Consider the following 22,967-nt stretch of genomic DNA (forward strand, 5'->3'; position numbering starts at 1 on the left):
TCAAGTGTGGGAGCCCAGAGGCCTTCCTGCCCCCAAATATCTTTCTCAGTGACCTCCCCACAAGTACTTTCCTTTGTCTCAACTACTTCCGCCCTTCTCTCTTTTCCCACCCCAGGTCAAGTAGAGGTCTGCAGATTCTGAGAAAAAATTTCCTTCTCTACCACTCACTATTGGCCAGTCACCCTTCACATGTTCTCATACTCGCTCCAGGCCTAACGTAGGGGATCTGGGGGGAGCTCTGCGGCACGTTACACCTGTACTGGGCTTGGGGACTCTGGTGAGGGATAAGACGCATGGTGATTCTTTGTGCAATTATTTCAGGTACCAGCAGTGCTTCTATGGGGTCAACCTGTCCAGTCTTCGGGGTGCTGCAGTGGATGAATACTTCAGACAGCCAATAGTAGTAAGTGTGTCTTCTTACAGGCGTTAGCCCCATGTGTTTATCTGTTGATGCATTCACTCATTCATGAACCTGAAATACACTGTACTGCCAGGCTGTGTGCTAAGCCATCACGGAAGAGCACTGCGGGTTCAAGTCCTCCAGCTCTGACCTCCCACTCAATTAAGAAAATTCTCTGGGCGGCCAGGTGGCTCAGTTGGTTAGAGCGCGAGCTCTGAACAACAGGGTTGCCAGTTCGATTCCCACATGGGCTAGTGAGCTGCTCCCTCCACAACTACATTGAAGACAACGAGCTGCTGCTGAGCTGCCGGAGGGGCAGCCAGATGGCTCAGTTGGTTAGAGCAGGAGCTCTCAACAACAAGGTTGCTGGTTTAATTCTCGAATGGGATGGAGGGCTGTGCCCCCTGCAACTAAAAATTGAAAATGGCAACTGGACTTGGAGCTGAGCTGTGCCCTCCACAACTAGACTGAAGGACAACGACTTGGAGCTGATGGGCCCTGGAGAAACACCCTGTTCCCAAATATTCCCCAATAAAAAAAAAAAAAAAAACCTGTTAATTAAAAAAAAAGAAAAGAAAATTCTCAGAGAATGATACCGTTGAAAGCAAGGAGATTTGGGAACTGTCTTTCAATAGTAGCTTCTAATTCTCCTGCTGTTCAGATCCACCCATGCATACACTCAACCCTCATACGTGTTCAATAATTCACATTCTCCCCTTGCTTCTAGTGGCCTAAGGCATAATTGAAAAGGAAGCATTGTAAATAAATAGCCTAGAACAGGAGCTTAGCTGTCAAACAGATTTGGGTTTCAGCTGGGGCCCCATCTAGCTGTGGAACTTTGGACAACCTTAAGTTTGTATTATCTGAATCACCTTCAGATATAAGTAAATGGAAACCTGACTCAAACTGGCTTAAGCTAAAATTGAATTACTGACCCTCAAAAATTGCAAAGCCTAGAGATAGAGCTTTCTTCATAGACCTGATGTAGCAGTTCAAACAATGTCACCAAGGTCTGATTTTCCTATCCTCATCACTTATATCTCCATTTCCTCTGATTTAACTCTGTTAAAAGACAGGATTTCCCCCTCGTGGTAGCAAGATGGCTATGGCATCTCCCAGCTCAGATTCTTACAACTCTAAGTCCCACAAGACAGGCTGCCTTTTCCTAATAGCTTGGGCAAAAGCCCTAGAATTAGTTTAGGTAGAGGCTGATTGTCTTACCTTGGGTCAGGTGCCCATCTGTGAACCAATCACTGTCTTCCGGGGGGAACGTAATGCTCTGATTGGCCAAGCTGGAAATACCTGCCACACCTGGAGCTGAGGGTGAACTAAGTTCCTATGGAACTTCTGGGAATGTGGAAAAGACATAAATTCTGGATGGTCAAAAGGCACCAAATGCCTGCTCCAAAAAACTCGTATAACCTGGTAAAGCACAAAACACTTAGTGGTTGGCGTATAGTAACCACCAAATAAATGTTTGCTTTTATTATTAATATTATTCTCATTAAGCTCATGCCTTCTAAATTCTAACTCCTATTGACTTCAAATTTCAGGAGGAAAGCTAGACTGAAATCTTGCTTGAGTTCAGTTTATGCTGACAGAAAGATAACACCTTTGCGTTTTTTTCCCAAGGACACGTTTGACATTAGGATTTTGATGGCTCGATCGGTCAAGTACACAGTAAATTTTATGGATGCAGAAGAGGCAGATCTCCACAGGTTTGTGCCAGCCAATGTTGCTCTGGATTTTTAAATCCCTTCTCCACCTCTCCCGTCCCTAAAACGTCAGTGCAGCATTTTACTGCTCACACAGGGAAGAGATTTTAGGTGTGAGTCACACATGGGAATGGTATATCAGTCATAGTTTCATTTGTTGCAAAATAAGGATAATTGTGCTTCCTTCACAGGATTGTTTTAAGAATTGAATGAGAAAAAAATTAAATAGTAATAGGTTGTACTTATATAGCCAGACACTGTTCTGAGCCCTTTATATGATGACTCAGTTAATACTTACAACAACCCTATGTAAATAGTGCTATTGTTGTTCCCATTTTGCCAATGAAAATTATGAGGCAGAGTGGAACAGTAAATTGCATAAGGTCACAGAATTAAAGTGTTGTGAGAGCTAGGATTTGAACTGTTCAGAAGGCTCCAGAGTCTGTGCTTTGTAACTACTCACCCAGGCCAGTGCCTAAAATAAAGACAAGAAGAGCTACAGCTTGTTGAGTGCGTACTACACACTACGTACTGTGCTAAGTACTTTACAGGTGTCGACTTATTTTCAAAGAAGACACTCAATAAATGTTAGTGTTTTCCCTTTCCTTCCACTTGAAGAGACTCTGCAATGAAGACTCGTTTCTCACATGGTGCTGTGATTCCTCTTTGGACCACATTTTACTAGTATTTTTCCCTTTTCTCCCTGAGAAGATCAATATTCATGTATTTTTCTGGGTAAGAAATTTAAGACCTACCTAGGTTACAATTTACTTGGATCACTGAGGAAGCAAGAGTCAGACTTTAGAAGATGCAGCTAGCTAACTCAAACTGTCATCTATCTTGAGGTCACACTGAACAGTGGATGTATCAGTCAGGATAGGCTAGAACATGCTGCAGTAACAAAAAGAAACTTCAGTGGCTTATGATAAGTCACGTGTCTCTCTCCCCTACACTGGTTACCCATTGGGCACCAGTGTCACCTCTGCACAGTGTGACTGACCCCAGCAGTCAAACTGGTGCGGCAGCCTGTCTGGAATGGTCCGGTTACTGAATAAAAAGAAGGAACATGGCAGAGTATGTACTGGCAATACAGTCTTGTGCCTGGAAACGGCACAGCTCACTACTCTTCACATTTAATTGGTGAAAGTAAACCACGTGGCAGTGCCTACGCTCAAGTGAGGGGATAAATGCAATCCTACTGTATGCTCAGAGCAAGTGAACTGGCGTGTGGGAACACCTCTAACAACTACTGCAGGGCCAGCCAAAGTTGACTCCAGTTGGCTTCATTTGCTGCTCTCAGCTACCTCCTGAGTCCCTGGGGAGTTTTGAAAAGTCTGTCTGTGTTGGCTTTCCAGGGATGTCTACTCAGTTGTGCATTGCAACACGTGTATATTGACATCCTTTGGTGCATGCATAGGTACAAAGAGTAGTTTTCTAAGGTCTACTCTTGAGAGGCTAGCTCATAGTCCATTTAGGGGAGCGCCAAAAAATGGGATGAAATAATTACAATGCGATACCAACAAATTCAATATGACAGGTACAATGGAAAACTCTAGAAATGCTCTGACTGCTGAAGGGTGAGAGAAGTTATTAGGCCTTTGGGGTCACCAGAAATGCAGATAATATACAGCCTACTTTGAAAATCTCTAGAGCACTTTCTAAAATAAGTCTTTTTGGAGTAGTGCAGCCCCCATGATGGACGCATAATATCACTTTTTAATTGTGAAACACTTTAAAGTTTGCAAAGCACTCTCATATACGTTTTTTTCTCATTTGAAATTCACAAGAACCTTGAGAAGGGACTAGGGGAGAGATTTTGTCACCCTTCAACGAATGAAAAAACCCAGATTGAGAGAATTTAAGTGCCTTTCCAAGATTCCACAGGTAAAGCAGGTCCAGCATCTAGATTTTTTTTTATCTTTTCCAAAATTCTTTCTATTGCCACTTCTTCTGCATTTGCCATGCACCATAGCCGCTTCTGTGTGATTTTTGCTGTAGCTGGTGGGACATTAAATTGCCTCCCTAAGAAATAAATGAACTATGACAATGACCTTCTGAGCATGATGTTTCCTAAAGAGGCCTGAACAGCCCTTGCATTTGAACAGCCGTGTAGGGGATCTGCCGCAGCCCGTGTTTGGGCTCCTTGAAGGATGGTTGTCAACTGCGTCCTGAGTCGCCCTCCTCTTCAGCAGTCAGTCCCAGCTCCAGAAGCTACACTGGCCGGGTGGCGTTCTGGGTCATTGCAGCACAGTGCTGTGGTCCTTGCTAGATTTTGTCAAGAAGCAACATTGTCCAATGTGTATCGTCACCCTAGCATTAATCACACGGAGAAGCTTGCTGCCAAAGCAGAAGTGCTGAAGCGACAAAGAAAATATTTTGTGAATGTGCCTTCCTACGGATGTTAACAAAAGAATAACTCCAAGTGTTTCTTCTTTCTTTTTTGTTTCCTTGCAGAGTAGAAATCCCCTTTGTGTTTCAGATGGTGCAGTCTGGCCTCATCCACGGCCTGGCCTTCTGGTTTGACGTGGCCTTTGTTGGATCTCTGTAGGTATCATCCCCCTTCTTCACCTTCTTTAGCCCACACTGTCCTCTACTATTTGTAGTCATACTTTTAAAGTTTTTAAAAATTAATTTCAACAACAACCCCCTTGTGCTTTTCCTGAATAGCCCTGCCTTGGCTTCCATCACACCCAGCTACAGGACCTCTTATGTCTGGGTTAATACCTGAAGTCATACGTTCCCCCATTTTAAATCACAGCCTTTCATGTTACAGTCTAAAATTCTTTTCTAATGATCAGGCAGGCAGGTGTTACGAATGCTAATTGCAACATTAGGTAACTTCTCCATCCATGCGCTCTTTCTTTCTTTACTGCAAAGGTTTGAAAGTTACTGGGCTTTAAAAGAGAAGAAAGACCACCTACAAGGTGTCTGTTGAGGTTTGGTGTTCCTTGTAAGGGCTGAGCCACTCCCATGACCCCAAACCTCTGCTCTCCTCCTGACTTTCCTGCTTTCTTCCCAGACTTCCTCATGTGTTCCAACTAGCAGAGGGATTTGATCTGAGTCATGTGACCAGGCAAAAGGAAAACTTTTACAGTACACTCTCCTCCACTCCTTATAAAAACCAAAGATTTTATAAAAAGCCAGGCTCATCTTTGTACCTGCTGAAAAAGAAGTGTCCATGGGTCTGTGGTAAAGCTCAGGGGATTTTGGGGGGCTCAGGATAGAAGGGGATTCCTGGAAGCCTTGTCTGGGCTGACAAACAGAGAGAAAGAAAATGGTAGGCAAGTCATCCTGCAACCACAGAAGCGTGTTTGTTCAAAGAATCCATACATTTTTTTTCTCAGACGTTTCCCCAGTAATATCCCAAAGTAAATGAATTTGGTCCTGCAAAGGTAAGGGAGATAAGCATAAAGTAGCCTAATTCCAGGGGGAAATTTATTTGAAGTTAAATGCTTTATGTTAAAAAGCTGGAGATAATTTGCATTCTACTTCAAAATATAGCTGGTTTATATTAAAAGTGGTTTATATTACTTAGTAGTTAAATTATATAACCCCCCAAAAAAAATCTTCAAGTGCAAGTATACCCTCTAGAAATTCACCCCATGCTTAATGTGCACCTTACTCCCCATAGGCCAACAACCACTGCCCAACTCCAGGTCAGGTGAGCTCAGTGTTCGAAGCACAGCAAGGTGTTCTTCATATAACATGAAGAACCTTGATTTAAACACTCCCACATGCACCAACGCACACAGGATGTCCGAGCTGGAAAGGCAGTAGTGGCCGTGTGCCCCAGTAGTTTTTCTTGCTTCCAGAGCCTCATCAGGACCCCTGAACAGGTTGGCATGAGACAGTCAGACACCAGACTCCAGACTTCTCACCCTGGCAGACCTTTCAAACAAATGAGCTCCCAATTTCACTCTGTTACCCGTTGGGTTTCTCCTGAACTTTGACTCAGAAATACCGTTGATAGCATGGCCAAATCCATGCGTTTGAAGCCTGGCGCGCCCCTTGTTCTCTGTGTGATGTTGGGCAAGTCCTTTGGCCTCTCTGGGCTTAGTCCATAGGATTGTTGTGTAGATTTAATGGGCTAATATACACAAAGCTCTTGGAGTAGTACCCAGCACATAATAACTGCTCAATAAACCGAGGTATCATTACCTTAAAAAGGTTCCATGAGTCAAAAGCAATGAAAATTATCAACCTAAATCCCCAGTCCAATCCATTAATACAGGCCTGGAACAGAATTGGTTTTCAACTCTTCTCTTGGTCTACAGGGTAACGGTATGGCTGTCAACAGCCCCAACTGAGCCTCTGACCCACTGGTATCAGGTGCGGTGCCTTCTTCAGACCCCTCTCTTTGCCAAGGAAGGAGAGACCCTCTCTGGAAAAGTGCTGTTTGTGGCCAATAAACGGTAAGCAGGGAAGTACAGACATGACCTCCCCCTCTGCTCACAGGGCACTGACGGGTGTGAGCAGGAGGAAACGGGCAGGCTCCTGAGACTCCAGCACCGAGGAGTGGAAAGGCCGCTGACTTTGCATAGGTGCCCTCCGCTACAGAGCCTGAAGGGCACATGTCACCCATGCACTGAGTGTGGCAAGGAAAAAGGGCCTCGGGTAACTGAAGGGCAGTGTTCTGCACCCCACCATGGAGGGAGGAAGGACATTCATCAGCTCACGGGGTGCTTGCCAAGGGCTTCCGTTACCAAGTGCTTTAAGTCCCGTGTCAGGTGCCTTGGCTTACTTGCATCTGTCTAGCCACACATCCCCAATTTAGTGCAGTAAAATTGATCTGCCCTACTGGGGCCGCGTGTGGTGTGTCACGCAGGACTGGCTGCTTCCCTCTGGTAATGGATTTCACGCAGTCTCTGCAGCAGTGACTTTGATTTATCTCATTTGTAGAATGCTCTAGTTGCTTTCACCTGGTTGGAGCTTCTCCTGGGTGAATGAGAGGAGAGAGGAGAAGCAGAGTGGTTCAAGGACTCTTGGGATATGAAGGGGACTCGGAGGTCATCTCATTCAACTTCCTTCCCTCCCCGCCACCTCCCACCCTTCTTTGGGCCTGTGCTTGAACACTCCAGTGATAGAGTGCTCACCACTTCACAAATCAACCCTTCCAGTTTTAAGGTCTTTATTTCTTTAATTACCAAAAACCTAATATGTTTTGGCAATTACATATAAAATCAAAACTACAAAAGTATCGAGAGTCCACCCACACTCTCACCCTTTACCCCACTGCCCAGATGTGACCCCTTGGTCCATATCCTTTCAGGTGATTTGCTGAGCAGTCTGCAACTTGAGTTTTCACTTGGGAATAAGTCCTGCATCTATACAGATAAATCTGCTGTGTTCTTTTAATAGATGTGTAATGGTTGAGGGCATGAATATACCTTAATCTCTTTTTTTAATTAAAATTTATTGGGGTGACAATTGTCAATAAAACTACATAGGTTTCAAGTGTACAGTTCTGTAATATAATCCATCATCTATGTATTGCATTATGTGTTCACCACCCAGAGGCAGTGCTCCTTCCATCACCATATATTTAATCCCTTTTACCCTCATCTCCCACGCTCCTCCCCCCTTACCGTCTGGTAACCACTAAACTGTTGTCTGTGTCTATGAGTTTTTGTTTCTTTATTTGTTTGTCTTGTTCCTGTGTTGCCTTCAGTTTTATATTCCACATACAAGTGAAGTCATATGGTTCTCAACTTTTTCTGTCTGATTTATGTCACTTAGCGTAATAATCTTAAGATCCATCCATGTTGTCGCAAATGGCAGTGTTTCGTCTTTCTTGTGGCAGAGTAGTATTCCATGGTGTACATATACCAAATCTACTTTATCCATTCACCTATCAAAAAATACTTTGGTTGTTTGCATGTCTTGGCCTCCGTAAATAACACTGCAATGAACATGGGAGTACATATATATTTATGGATAAATTTTTTCAGATTTTTGGGTAGATACCAGGAGAGGGATTGCTGGGTCACATGGTAATTCTATTCTTAATTTTTTGAGGAGCCTCCAAACTGTTTTCTATAGCGGCTTCACCAATCTGCATTCCAACAGTGTATTGAGGGTTCTTTTTTAAATTCTCTGATTAATGATATTTAGGTTGCTTGCAATTTGTGGTTTTCTTTTTTCCACTATTGCAAAAAAAGTATGTGCTAAATACGCTTGAATATATAGCTGGCACAGTGACAGTATTTCTAAATGAGACGCCTAGAAATAAAAATGATGGATCAAAAGGTATGTATATGTTACAGTCTGACAGATACCACCTTTCTCAGTGGTTGTGCCAGTTGCCACTCACACCAGCAATGGATAAGTATGCTCATTTCTCCACTATTTTCCCTAAACTGGATGTTGTCATTCTCTTTGGTTTTTGCCAATCTAATAGACCCAAAAATAATTTTTAAAAGTTGCGTCTGCTTCTTTTAGTTTGCATTTTTTGGCAAAGATAGGTAACTTTGCATATGGTCATTGGCTATTGAAGTCTTCTACTTTACACATTACTAATTATGAAAAAAGTATTCTTACTGTTGATTCTTCCTAAAAATATCTTCCTAAAAATTCTTCTCTATGATCTTAGTTACATTTCTGAACTCAAAGTACATAGATCTATTCCAACCTCCAAATGTCAGCTGTTCAAATATTTAGAGAATGCTACAAAATATCCTCCTCATCTCTATGTCTCTAGGCTGCATCCTCAGCTCTTCCCTTCTATAAGAGTGATTTTGAAATTGTTTGAACTTCTAAGTCTACCCCTATGGAAGTACCCAGGTTATCAATGGCCCCTTTAAAATATTTCTCCAAAACTAGAAGCAGGACAGTGTATGTGTTCTGGTAAGTGCTGGGTACAGAGTGACAGTGACCACTGCTGTTTTGAGTACTATACTTATAATAATGTAATTAAAGTTGAAATTAAGTTTGGAGGGCCATTTTTTTTTTTGGAACCATAGAGTTTTATTATAAAGTTACAACCATAGAATCCTGCCTGTAGGGTTCTCAACATGAACTTCTGTAATCCCTAGCGCCTTCCACCTGATTATGTTTCCTTAAAGTTCCACTTCATTTTTATTAGTACAAATAATTTAGGAATCCATTTTACTTGAGCGTTTAGTCAATTAAAACCAAAAAAGTGCATTTTTATATACTCTAGATATAAGATTAATGTACCGTTGATTTTTGTCAGCTTTGGTTCAAGTTTTTGTGTTTATTCCACTCATGCATTCATTCTGTTATATTTAGATCCTTACTAAAGCCAATGATTTATTTTTTAAATTATTTTGTGTTGCATATTAGAGATTCTTAACATCTTGTATCATTCACAAATTTAATAGGCAAATTTTTATTTAAAAGGTATTAATCAGAAAGAGACCAAGAATGCATTCTTTCTTCAAAATTTGCATAGCCTAATCTATACCCTTTGAATTTGGTCATGGAAGGTAGCTCAAAATTCACCCACCTGAACTCATATCCAGCCCACATGCCTCTATCCAGGCCAGAAGACAATGTCATACAACCTTTGTTGAATGGGCTCTCCAGATAAGCTTAATCTGTCCTCACCCTCATAGCCCAGTCCAATAGCCATGCCAAAAAGGGAAAGGAAGCTAACTGAACCTAGCTCCTCACAGTTTTTAATGGAATTGTACTAGATCTGTAGTTATCATAACTTTCTATCGCCTAAAAGAGCTATTTAAGTTTTTCATAGATAATAGAGTCACACTATGCACAATAAAAACGTATTATATGAAACGGTCTACAATGAAAAGCCTTTCCCCCAGTGCTGGTCTGCGTCTGTGTCCCTTCTCCTGCATCATACAGCCACTGCTGCTGGTTCTTGCATATCCTCTCAGAGTTTCCTTCTGCATACAGTGTATCGGTAGGAATAGGAATATATATACAATTTCCCCCTGCTTTTATACCTAAATGGTAACAGTCTATATCTGTTTTCTACATCCTGATTTTCTCAACAGTACCTCTCAAAGACATTTCCACAGCAACACGCTGAAATCTTGCTCTTGCTCTTCTCTCATTACTGTATTTCTGCATCGCGTTCTTCCTTCATAAAGGTTATCGTTTCCCTCGTAGAGGTGAGGGCTTCAGTGTGGTTGTAAAAATGTATAAGAAAACATTTGCTCACCTTTTTTATCTGTGCCACGGCATCATTTATCTGACGCGTGTTTTCCATGTTCGTCAATTTTACTACCAGTTTTCCCTTTTTTTTCTAATAATATCTTTGTAGTAATGTTATGGCTGTTCATCGTCCAATCAAGGGAGCATTACTGGACAGCAGTTTATAAGAAGTTCCTGTGGTGGTGAGAGATGCGATTGTCTTTGTGCTGTTTTTCTCAACTCACACTCTCTCGCCTGTGCTGCCACAGAATCATACTGCTTCCTGCAAAGATGGCTTCTCTGTGAGTCTTTAGGTCGTTTCTGTGTGTTCCAGTTCCAAGAGCATTTCTGCCAGGGAGCCTTACTCACCCAGTTCCTGCACAGGATGTTACAAACTAGGAGGGAAGCCTTTGCATTTCAGAAGATGCTCTTCACCTTCAGGTTATTCATTTTTATGAGCATTTTCTGAGTTGTGCTGCCCCTGGGCTCTCCTGCCCCTCTTTGCACTTCTGTACTTTTTTTTTTTTTTCACATGGCTTACAACCAGTCTCAAGTGCTTTTGCAGCACTTGCACAGAAGTTGGAGACTGCAGAATATGTCTTTCTCCTGATTTCACAGGAAATGAAGTCTGCAGTCTGTAGCATCTTTCTATTCTTATTTTTGGATGGCTTCCAGGAGGAAAAGTGGAAAGTGCTGACTTATACCATGCTGATCCTGAAAGTTATCACTTGCTTCCTAAATCCTTATAAACCATCTGTTTAATGACCAGTTTGAAAAGAAAAAAAAAACTGTGCTCAGGAACAGTAGCCAACAGCTGCCTAAAGTTTTGAACTTTACCTTTTCTGCTTTGTGCAAACCACTATAATTCTTTTGCTTTCTAATACTTATATTTTAAACATACTGTAAGGCATAATTAGGTAAATGAATTTAAATCATCTTTTTCTTCCATTGCTTTTTCCTAACATATCTTGGGGTGCATGCCTATCAGTCATACTTTTGCTGCCCTTCTCTCCTTCATTCCCCTAATAGGTAAGAAGGAAGCAAAGCATTTACGTCATACCCCTGCCTCATCACTCCCAGGGCTCCCACCGCCCTCCAAGCCTTTATTATTTCAGCAGTGCTGTTATTTGCCTACATGTGAGCTTCCTGAAAGAGGTCCTGGTGTATCCCTCCTCATTTAATACATTTTAGAGACTGCACAATGGTGTGGAATGACTACCTGATGAAGGAGTCATTAACTGGTGACCCCTCTCTTACTAAGAACTTAGTCTGGCACAATGGAAAGAAGACACTAAGATATCATGAGCAGGTGGTACTTTGCAGGAGAAAGAAAGGGAGGGAGGGAGGAAGTTTTTTATCTTACTTGTGTAGCGAACGAGGCCAGGTTTTGGAGTCTGATGTTTCCTGGGTCTGTCTCGTCTCTCCTGCATACTGATTAGTGCTTCAGTGATCTTGGGCAAGTTAAAGAATCTCTCTAGCACCCCAGTTTCTTGACCTCATCATCTGTAAAAGTAGAATTTATAATAATTGTTTCATGGGCTTTTGCAAATATTAAAGGAGAGAAAATAGTATATTAATTAACACATAGTAGGTGCACAGTAAATGTTAGTTCCATTTCGTCTTCCCTTATTCTCTTTCTTACTATTTTTGTATCTCATCAGATTTTTTGTTTTAAAATTATTGTTTCCCTTGGTATTTTCTACGAACTTCAGCACTTCCTGAATGTCAGTGTTTTCCTGCTGTTTTTTTCAGTAAGATGCTACCTCTTTGTTCTGTCTTGGATGGGATCTCCCCCTTCCTTATTGTCAAAAAATCTTTTAGACTCTGACCTCCTGGGAGAACTCCCTGTGCAACCACACAGACGTGACAGTGACTGCCCTTTTCTTCTCTGCCAGGACCATTTATGATTGTACTCTTAGCATTTTATTTTTGACAACCTCCCATCATTCTTGAGCTGTCACTCATTTTATTGCTTTGGACACTAAAATAGAAGTCGTCTTTTTTATGAACTTTATGAAATGTATGTCCCTTAAGTTCACAGAAGTGGTCTCCAAAGTTGTTTGATCATGTGTACCTGTGATAGAAACACTTTATGTATGTGCCCCCTCCCCGGTATACTAATACTTCTTTTTTAATTATGTGTATGTGTACAGTAATAATAATAGAAAATATAAAACTAAGCTCTCGATAGACAGATAGATAGGCATATATAATATAAATACATTATGTGTACACATACATGCATAGACATGTATGTATACACATACAGATACTCGCATAATGCATATTTCATGAGACATACAAAAATAGAAATTTAAAAAATGATTTGAAAAAATAAATATAGGCTGCTTGTTAGAGCTAGCTCGGGGACTCATGCTATGCCAAACCACTTTGAAGCATCGATTATAATTTGGGGATTCCTATGAAGGACTGCTGTACCCAGGTTTGCCAGCGGATATGGTTTGTAGAGAGTTTTGGGGTTTATGGAACTAGAAGAAATGACAGTCAAAGATTTAAAGCTTTTGGGAGTTTCAAGGGCCATTCCTAATGGTCATCATTAAACCAATCTACCTGGGATCTCACAGAGGATGAAGCCTCTCATTAGCTCTATATTTGGCCAGCTGCATCAGAAGGAACCATTGTGCGCTATTAAGCCCAGTGAAGTTATAGTATGTGCTCATGCTGCTTTAAGTGACATATCTTTGTTCTACAGTGTTAACCAAGGTTCTCCTAGCTCTGACCTATGTGTGCATCACATGGTTGGTATTTACTTAGAAATGTACCACATTATTTAAGATACAATCAGAATCTTACCTTTGTAAAACCTGAGAAACTAGGTGAACACTGACAGATATCTTAACTCTTGGCTGCTGATTTAGAATCCAGCGTCTAGTGAATTCACTAGTGTTCAACATATATTTGGTAAACAACTGTTTTAGTTTCCTAAGGCTGCTGTAACAAGTTGACACAAACCTGGTGGCTTAAAACAACAGAAACTTATTTTCTCACAGTTCTTGAGGCCAGCAATCTGAAATCAAGGTGTCAGCAGGGCCATATTCCCTCTGGAGGCTCCAGGGAAGAAGCTTCTCTGTGTCTTTCAGCTTCTAATGGTGCCTGGTAACCACTGGTGTTCCTTGTAACTCCTTGTACTTCCTTGTAGCTCACTCCAGTCTCTGCCTCTGTCTTCACTTAGCCTTCTCTGTGTGTTTCTCTATACGTCCTCTCCCTTTTTTATAGGGACACCCGTTATTGGATTTGGGGCCCACCCTAATCCAGGATGACCTCATTTAAACTTCATGACGTGGGCAAAGACCTATTTCCAAATAAGACCACATTCACAGGTACTAGGGGTTAGGACTTGAACATATATTTTTGGCAGGATACAATTCAATCTACTGTAAGAGCTAACTGGAAAACTTAAAAATAACTTCCATATTTTCTTCCACACCCCAGTGTATTGTCCCATTTCCTCTTAAATCCCTTTGAAGAATACTGGTCTGTGATTGCTGATGTTCTCAGACCTTCCTTTATCTATTAAAAAATCCACAAGTGACTTGGGTCATTTTCCCCATGCTTCTTGCCATTTCTGTTTCTCCAACCCATTCTTCTTGGATAGTCAGCTCACTATTAGATCTACTGTTTTATCTAAGATGAAATTGTCATGAATTACCACATTCTTTGGACAGACGTGTCCTGCATATGCTGTTCCCAAGTTTCCAGTTCTTCTTGAATATTACAAAGGAAATACTGACATTCGTTTGGTATACAAAATGTTGGTATACAAGAGCGATGATTTTGTATTCAAACCTTAAACCTCAGTACATCCCCACTATGTCACCTGTTCTGTCTCCATATGATTTTAAATGACTACGTCTAGCAAAGAGCTAGAGTTTGTTTGTTTGTTTTTAATACACATTGCCAAGTAACTGGTTCAAAAGGATGAATAGTTATTTAAGATTCTGTAGTCATAGTCTTAGAAGATTACCCATTATTGGCTGCTTTATTATTGCACATTAATTCTGGGGTTTGCAGTTGTCTTCCTGAGTATCTTAGAACTAGCACGACAGTGATACTGGGTTAGAAAAGCTCATTCTTTTCCTGAAATTTGAGGTGAGGACACATTCTCCCAAATCAGTGAACCTAATCATGCCCCCCCCACATCCACCTCACTCCCTAACCCCCCACCCACCATGGAGTGCTTTGAGAACAAATCTCACATTTTCATTGACCAAGCTGAGTCATGACATAACATGATATGACATGACATGACATGAGGTGACATGAGGTGACATGACATGACGTTCTTTTTCCCTTCCTTTGGGGGAGATAGGACTTTGATCAGGGGTAAAGAAGAGGAGTGGGTTGTGAAAAGTGACTATAAAGTGACAATGTTCTATATAGTATTTGCTGAAGACCCTATAGCAAGAATTTACTGATTATTTTTCTCAACAACAGGAGCCATTCAGTTGTGACAAATCGGATTCACATGCATCCAGAAACACACATTTGCACATACCTCGGAGTACTCAATGTCCACTTTAAGTTATATGTATATTATTTGTTTCAAAAGTTAAGAAGGTGTCTGTCATTTGGCAAAGTGATTTGTTTATCAAGCTGTTCTCTCAGCCTTTCTGTGATTCCAGCAAGGATTGCACCTCCCCTTATGAGCTTATTTTCTCAATAGTCAGCCCCCCTCAAATCTGCCGTCAAGCATCACAAATGCAGGAAATGACTAGATATAGGCCTCCTGAAAAAAACATTTTAAAACAAAGAAGTTCTGAGTCAATTCGGTGAATTGAAATAGGATCAAAGGACATAATTGACTTCTCTTAAATGTATGGCTGTGTTTTCCCCTTACTTTGCTTGGCCCAGTAAAATCTAGAACTCGAGTTACTGGTTTCACGAGGTCTGACATTATATTGAAGCCTACCCAGGTGACTACTGGCAATGACAGGGTGGGAGGGGGAGTGGAGGAATGCATATCACTAATTTCTGGAATTTAAAAAAGAAGCCCTACAAATAGACATATGAAAAAATGCTCAACATCGCTAATCATCAGAGAAATGCAAACGAAAACCACAATGAGATATCACCTCACCCCAGTCAGAATGGCTTTCATCAACAAAACAAATAGTAACAAGTGTTGGAGAGGCTGTGGAGAAAAAGGAACTCTCATACACTGTTGGTGGGAATGCAGACTGGTGCAGCCGCTATGGAAGGCAGTGTGGAGGTTCCTCAAGAAATTACGAATAGAATTACCATATGACCCAGCAATTGCTCTCCTGGGTATCTACCCCAAAAATATAAAAGCATTTCTCTATAGAGACACGTGTACTCCAATGTTCATTGCAGCTTTGTTTACGGTGGCCAAGACATGGAAACAACCAAAATGTCCTTCGATAGATGAATGGATAAAGAAGTTGTGGTACATATACACAATGGAATACTATTCGGCGTTAAGGAAAGATGATATAGGAACATTTGTGACAACATGGATGGATCTCGAGAGAATAATGCTAAGTGAAACAAGTCAGACAGAAAAAGCAGAGAACCCTATGATTTCACTGATATGTGGTATATAGACCAAAAAGAACAAGACAAACAAATGAGAAACAAAAACTCATAGACACAGACAATAATTTAGTGGTTACCAGAGGGTAAGGGGGTGGGGGGTGGGTGATGAGGGTAAAGGGGATCAAATATATGGTGATGGAAGGAGAACTGACTCTGGGTGGTGAACACACAATGGGATTTATAGACGATGTAATACAGAATTGTACACCTGAAATCTATGTAAATTTACTAACAATTGTCACCCCAATAAAATTAATTAAAAAAAAAAAAAGATAATACCAAAAAAAAATAAAAAAATAAAAATAAAAAAAATAAAAAAGAAGCCCTAGTAATTAAGGAAATCCAAATTTAAATAATAATATTTTACCTCCAAACATTTAAATATTAAGAATAGGAAAAGGCATGGTAAAATGAACACTTTCATACTTTGTTGGTGAGGAAGTAATTTGGTACACTTGCTGGAAGGAGTTTTAACAATAGGTGTTGGGAACCTTAAATATTACATATCTATGTGCTTTACCTAGTGATAAGAATTTATTGCAGGGAAATAATCACAGGTAGAACATAGAGATGTATTACAAGAATGTCCTGTGCAGCAGAATTTCTGTCATTAAACTAGATTGCTGTAACTGTAAGTAATAATGTTATTATAAAAATAAAAATATTCAACAATGGGGAATTACTACATAGATCATATCATATCCATATATTATTATTGAAAAGCACGTTTTCAAGAATTTTAGGATAAACACTTATTCATGTTAAAGAAAATGAGATATGAAGGTATTTTTAACGCCATTTTCCTAAAAATTTGCATCTATAAATACGTAGAGGGAAAAAAACGTAGACAGGAAATATACTATAATTGTAATGTCTATTGGCATTATGGATTTTATATCTTTTTCTTATTTTCCCATTTTTCAACAGTGAATATGTAACACATAATCAGAAGAAATACATATATTCTTGTGAATGACTAATAAAAATCCCACAAACATGTCCTTCAAGATTAGTCATCAATAATATGTCATATTACTCATTCTTATTAGCCAGTCCCTCTCACTGTAATTGCATGAGCCTTCATCTGGGGCCTCTTAAGATCAATCACATTTGTTAGCTGTTTTACATCAGTGTGAGGTTTTAACTTACGCAGTCCTTTCATGATTAAGATTATTTGGGTACATCCGTGATGACCTATAAAGTGTCTCTGTTACTTAAAGCTATTTCTGTCATTGATAATTGGTAAAGCTTTCTTTTGTGGGGAAAAAAAAAATTCACTTTGGCCAACCAGAGGTACCATTACTTTTATAATTTTTAGATCAAGAAATTATAGCTATCAGACTCTTCTAACAAATAAACAAGGCCTTTAATTGCCTCTACTAATATTAATAGCATCCGTATAAATACACTCAGACATATATAAAAATATGTACTCTTAAAACCTTCATGAAGTAGGTATGTATAGAAGATGGCTTCATGTTTGTGAATAGCTAATCAGCCTGGTGAGATCAGTTTTTGTTTCTGTTTTGTTTTTGCCATACAGACAGAGCTATGACATTCAGATCACGGCGCTGGTAAACCAGACGGGCTTCAGATCTGGGAACATCCTCGATTTAAAGAATCCTTTCTTTAGGTAGGAAATGTTCTCATCCATTTCACACCTATGTATATAAAATCTCAATTGACCGTATAACCAGGTAAAGAGGTTCAGAATAATTCCATCTTTCCTAAGAGGAGAAAAAGCATCTACTTTTCCTCTCTAAGAAGTCTTGGATCCTGATATGGAGTCGAATATTTTTTGTTGTATTAAACAAAATTCAATATATAACAATTTGGTTCTGAAATAAAGAGCCCTAGGGAGTCCCACAAAGTGAATTCTCATTATAGCGCTGAGCTATAATGAGTTGTGTGACCGCAGGCAAAGTCACTTTTCTTCTGGCATTTGGTTTTCTCATCTGCAAAATTGAAGTTTAGGATGATCTCCTTTGACCTTCATTCAACATGGGATGATTTTCTGTAGTAGTTATTCCAATATATACATCTAAAACATGAGTCCATTTAAAGTATATTTTTTATATTTTTGAGACATTTTTTTGAGATCATGTAAGCCAGGACAGACCTCTCTTCAGAAGCTGTGCAGATTTTGTCTGATACAAAGAACTTGCTGCAATGAGATGGCTACAACAAATATTTCTGGAAAAACTTCCCACCTTTACACCTATTCATTATGAGCTAATTAAAAATCTGCACATGACATCAGTCACACAAATAAAACCACTGGACACCATTGCTCTACTTTCTTAATAAAAAGAGGCTTTTCTCTCATATTATGATGTCTCCCTAAGGCTTTTACTCAAAGCAGTATGTTTCTGTCACATTGAAAAGTTCGAAGAGAAGCAGAAACTCAGTAAACCGAACCAAAAATTCTTTGGCAGAGTTGGGAAAATGAAATTTTGAACTTGAAGGTAGTGGGGCAGGTAGAGCTGCAATTGTATATGTTGTGTGCCAGTTGTCACACATGATACAACTCTGAAATCCATTGCCAGTTAGGTATGTGGATCTTATCTTTAATTCTGCGGGGGAGGAGGAGTCCTCACTCCCACCCATCCTTTACAAAGTCCTGCCATGTAAAACAGAGGACACAAGTTTTAGCCTCAGAGAGAATAGGCTGATGACTCACTAGTACTATTTAAGCTGTCTAGGCCTTAATTTTCTCATCTGTAAAATGGGATAAACAACACAAGCCTCACTGGGAGATTGCAAGGATCCCCATACCATGTCCCAGTACTGAACAGGCCACGTGATTAGCGCGTAGTAAATGCTAGTTTCCTTTCTTCTTCCCTTCCTGTTCTCTGTTCTCCAACTCTCTCAATAAGGTAAATAGATAATGATTTGTATAGTTCATGCCAAACAGAATCATTTGGATTTTGGAAAAGGAAGTGGATTTTTGGAGGATTTTCGAAAATTCACCTTTTGAATGCAAGAACCATGTAAACTAGTAACACCTGAGTCCCACTTCCATCTCATCTTCCAAGAACAAGGTTTTTACCATCAAACCACCTAGAGAGGGCCTTGGTCTTCGCCTCGGCCAGCCCCTGCTTTGTATGGTGGCAGAAATACAGTGGCCACAGGGACAAAGTGAGAACTTGTCAAAGGTCTAGTGATACCCAAGATGGCCATGGCCCTGTCAAAACACATGAACTATTGAGAGAAGAGCAGATGACTTTCCTTTTCACTTTTTCTCTCCCTCAGCAGCAAGTCTGATTGACATATTTAATTAAACAGATAAGGGTGTTTAAAAATGTGACTCTCCTGAAAAAGATAAACAGAGTAATATCTACCTGATTTCACAGCTGGGTATAAAGCTACAGTAATCAAAGAAATGTGATACTGATGAAAGGATGGCATATAGATGGATGGCATGGAATAGAGATCACAAACAGACCCAAACATATATGTCAATTAATTTTCAAAAAAGTTGGGAAGACAATTCAATGGAGAAGTGATAGTCTTTCAAAATTTGTGCTGGAATGACTGGATATCAGTATGCAATAAAACATGAACTTTCATCCATATTCTACCCCATCTATAAAAATTAGCTCAAAAGAGACCATGGATTGAAATGGTAACACCTAACAATATAAAAGTTTTAGGAAGAAAAAAGAAGAAAATCTTTGTGACCTTGAGTCAGACAAAGATTTCTTAAATATGATGTCAGAAATAATTCATGGAAAGAGAAAAATAATGAGTTGTACTTTATCAAAATTAAAAACTTAGGATCTTTGAAAGACATTAAGAGAGTAAAAAGGTAAGACACAATCTGGGTGAAAATATTTGGAAATCACATTTGAAAATCTGTAAAAAACTAATATCCAGGCTATAAAAAAGAATTAGTGATATAATACTCTCAAAAAAGCCCAATAATACAAAAAACAATTTTTTAAAAATGCAAAAGATTTGACCACTTTATCCAAAAAATGTAATAGCAAATAAGTACATGAGATGTTCAACATCATTAGTCATTAGGGAAACGTAAGATAAAATCATAATGACATACCATTGCACGCCTATTAGAATGGCTGAAATTAAAATTCTGACAATTTCTGGCACATGCTGGTGAAGATGTGGAGCTGCTGGAACTCTCATTCATTGCTGGTAGAAATATAAAATGGTACTTATTATGTAGTTAGATGTTCACTTACCATATGACCCAGTGATCCCATGCCTAGGTAATTATACAAGTGACATGAAAATTATATTTAAACGTTTATTGCAATTTTATCTGTAATCACCAAAAAATTGGAAACAACTAGTGTCTTTCAGCTGGAGAATGAATAAACAAACTGGGCTCTATCCATACAATGGAATGATTTTCAGTAATAAATAGAAATGAAGTACTGATATATGTAATAATACAGTTGAATCTCAAGTACATTATGTTAAGTGAAAGAATCCAAACTCAAAACGCTACAGATTATATGATTCTTTCATTTGACGTTCTGAAAAAGGCAACACTATAGGTACAGAAAACAGATCAGAGCTGGGGTTGAGGGAAGGGTTAAGTATAAAGAGGGATGGGTACATTTTTTAGGACAATGGAACTTTCCATATCTTGATTGTCATGGTGGCAGTATATGGCTGTGTGAATTTGTCAAAACTTGCAGAAGTATACAAAGAAAAGGATGAATTTTACTGTATGTACGTAAAAGAAAACTTTTTCAAGTACATAAAACTTGCCAAAAAAAAAAAAAAGAAGAAAAAAAAGGAGTACATAAAGGAATAGCAGAAAATAAACCGAATGATATGCTAGGCAGTGGCAAGGCCGGGGATGGGAAATGGGTGTTATTTATATTGGGTGATCTGAGCGGCCTCTCCAAAGAGGGGTTAGCTGAGTGGAGACTTAAATGTCAGGAAGCAGAGCAGATGGGCAAGCAGAGCCTTCTGGAAGAGAACAGTAAGGGCAAAGTGAGCCTATTGAATAGCAGAAAGAGAGAGAAATAAGTTGATGCTTCGCCTTTGCTATAAACCGTTAAAAAGAAAAAGTTCTTTCAGGGAACAAAAATCTAGATCATCATCTCAGATCTGAATTTAGGCTATGCATAATCAAACTTACTAAATATAGTGAGTAAATATAGATCTAAGAGTGCCCATAAAAACTCCAGGGAAGGGCGCGGGATTAGGAAGAGGGAAGGGGAGGAGACAGAGAGGGAAGAAGAAGACAGGAACACGAAACTGGCTTGCCTGCCTCTTTCTTCTTGGTAGAACTTATTACTTTTGGTGTCATAGAATCACCTTCTCTGTTTTAGGTTTGCTTAGAAGATAGTCACAAGCCAATCAATAAGTAAAATGAAGGCCTAAGAAGTCCCTCGACATCCAAGCGTATATTTCATGTTCCTAACATGCATTCTACATTTTAAAAGGATATTTAGGTTTATTTAAATTCTTTTTCTTTTTTTTTAATTCTAACTCTAAAATGTGCATCCTAATTTTGTTGACAAGTCTATTTTTTGGTGCTTCTTAAACTGGCTCTTTATAGCTTTCTGCATGTAGCTGAAGAATTTTGAATTTTTGGTTTATCTTTATTTGTATTATTATTTTTGTAAAGCCATCAGGATTGCTTCAATTTCTGAAGTATTTAAAAAAGCAAGTTAACAAAACCCTACCTCATGTTTATATGTATGCATATGTGTGGTATGACATAAGAGCATGTTAGGAGTGATCTATTTGCAATTTTAATCTGACTGCTTTTGCAACTATTTTCAACAAATCAGTAACTAGCTCCTAACTCAGCAACGTGTTAAAGATTTTTTGCCTTATTCATGTAATGCAATGATATGATATCGGGAATGTTCTTCATTGGCAATATTTGATGACTCTGTACATAGTTAAGAAAATAAAGATGGAACCTTTGTCAGTTCTGTTAGGTTTACAATAAAAACGTACAGCGTAAGATACCAGTGGGGCCTCTCCTTTAAGACATTTGTTATATGTCACATGTCAAATGGTGATGAAAGATGATCTTTCCAAAGAGCAAGTTTTCCCCTGGCCCCTAAAACCTTATAAAAATGGATGTCACATCAGCACGACAATCTAATGAAACTCAACAGGCAACCTGCTCACTCTGTCAGGGGGACTGGAATAAATAGCAACTACATATTCTCATCAGTCAGTCAGTCACCCGCAGCTTTCAGCTTTCCACTCTGATGCTTTCACTCATTCTGGCCACTCAGTCTGAAATAGTCTCCCCTTCTATCTACTCCAACGATCTTACTCACATCACTTCAAGGCTCCGTTCCAATACACCCTCACCAGCATGCTTTGCTGACCACCTTCCACACTCACCAAAAGTACCCTTTCCCATCTTTGACATGTCTCCTGTCCCTCTCCTTATTAAATCCTTTTTTGCAGCATTTTATCACTTCCTATCCTAAACACACATATATCTTTCTCGTCTATTAACTAAATTCTTTGTGGGCTGGATCTGAGTCCAACTCATTTTTTTAATTTTTCACAGAGCCTAATAGTACACCTAAAGCATCAAAGGTGCTCAATAACTGTACATTGATTAAAAAGGTAAATTTATCCTGAAGTTAAGAGTAATCGGAATTACGGCATCAGGCCTGACAATGTTCTAACTGCCTTTCGAGCATGGTAGGCAGAAACTATGCAAACCCTGGATTGTAGAAACACGACACGGCTGTCGCCACTGTCTAAACCCACACCCAGGGCAGACATTCCTAATCAATCCCAGCACTCTTTCCTGCTGAACCCTGACTTGGCCTCACAGTCCTTCTCAGCCTGATGCTCAAAAAAAAAAACATTATCAGTTTGTAGAAGTGGGCGCAAAAGATGAAACCCATGACTTTTAAGGAGTCAAAAAATCAGTATTATTTCCCAGTCTTTGAGCAATCCGAAAGATCTGTAATATTTATGAATGTGTAATTTGCCCCATGACTTTGTAGTGGTGGAGAGATCAGGAAAAGAGTTTGGCCAAGCTCCAGAAGCAGTATTGAATAATTTCCCGTTTTGGGGGGAAAAGAATTAGGGTGGGCTTCTTCAGCTAGCTCTTCCAAGCCTTCCCCCAACTTATACAGTTAACATTTTTTTAGTCCAAGGCTAGGAGAAAAAAATTCAAAAGGGAATATTTTTCATCACATGCCAAA

At 39.5% G+C, this 22,967-nt stretch overlaps 1 protein-coding gene across 5 annotated transcripts in view; it reads left to right on the forward strand.

The window, feature by feature from the left end:
- The window catches only part of LOC308504976 (histone-arginine methyltransferase CARM1-like), a 231,913-nt gene extending 210,153 nt beyond the window's left edge, over nucleotides 1-21,760 (forward strand). For all 5 annotated transcript variants that reach the window (XM_081066633.1, XM_081066631.1, XM_081066630.1 and 2 more), the window contains 6 exons: nucleotides 322-403; nucleotides 2,033-2,118; nucleotides 4,570-4,659; nucleotides 6,390-6,527; nucleotides 17,348-17,437; nucleotides 21,111-21,760. In XM_081066633.1, coding sequence (XP_080922759.1) covers nucleotides 322-403; nucleotides 2,033-2,118; nucleotides 4,570-4,659; nucleotides 6,390-6,527; nucleotides 17,348-17,437; nucleotides 21,111-21,120 — 496 coding nt within the window. In that variant the 3' untranslated portion in view covers nucleotides 21,121-21,760. The remainder of the gene's footprint in view (nucleotides 1-321; nucleotides 404-2,032; nucleotides 2,119-4,569; nucleotides 4,660-6,389; nucleotides 6,528-17,347; nucleotides 17,438-21,110) is intronic.
- The last annotated feature ends 1,207 nt before the right edge of the window (nucleotides 21,761-22,967 follow it).

This window comes from Rhinolophus hipposideros (assembly GCF_964194185.1).
Source record: "Rhinolophus hipposideros genome assembly, chromosome: 11".
NCBI classification, from domain to species: Eukaryota; Metazoa; Chordata; class Mammalia; order Chiroptera; family Rhinolophidae; genus Rhinolophus; species Rhinolophus hipposideros.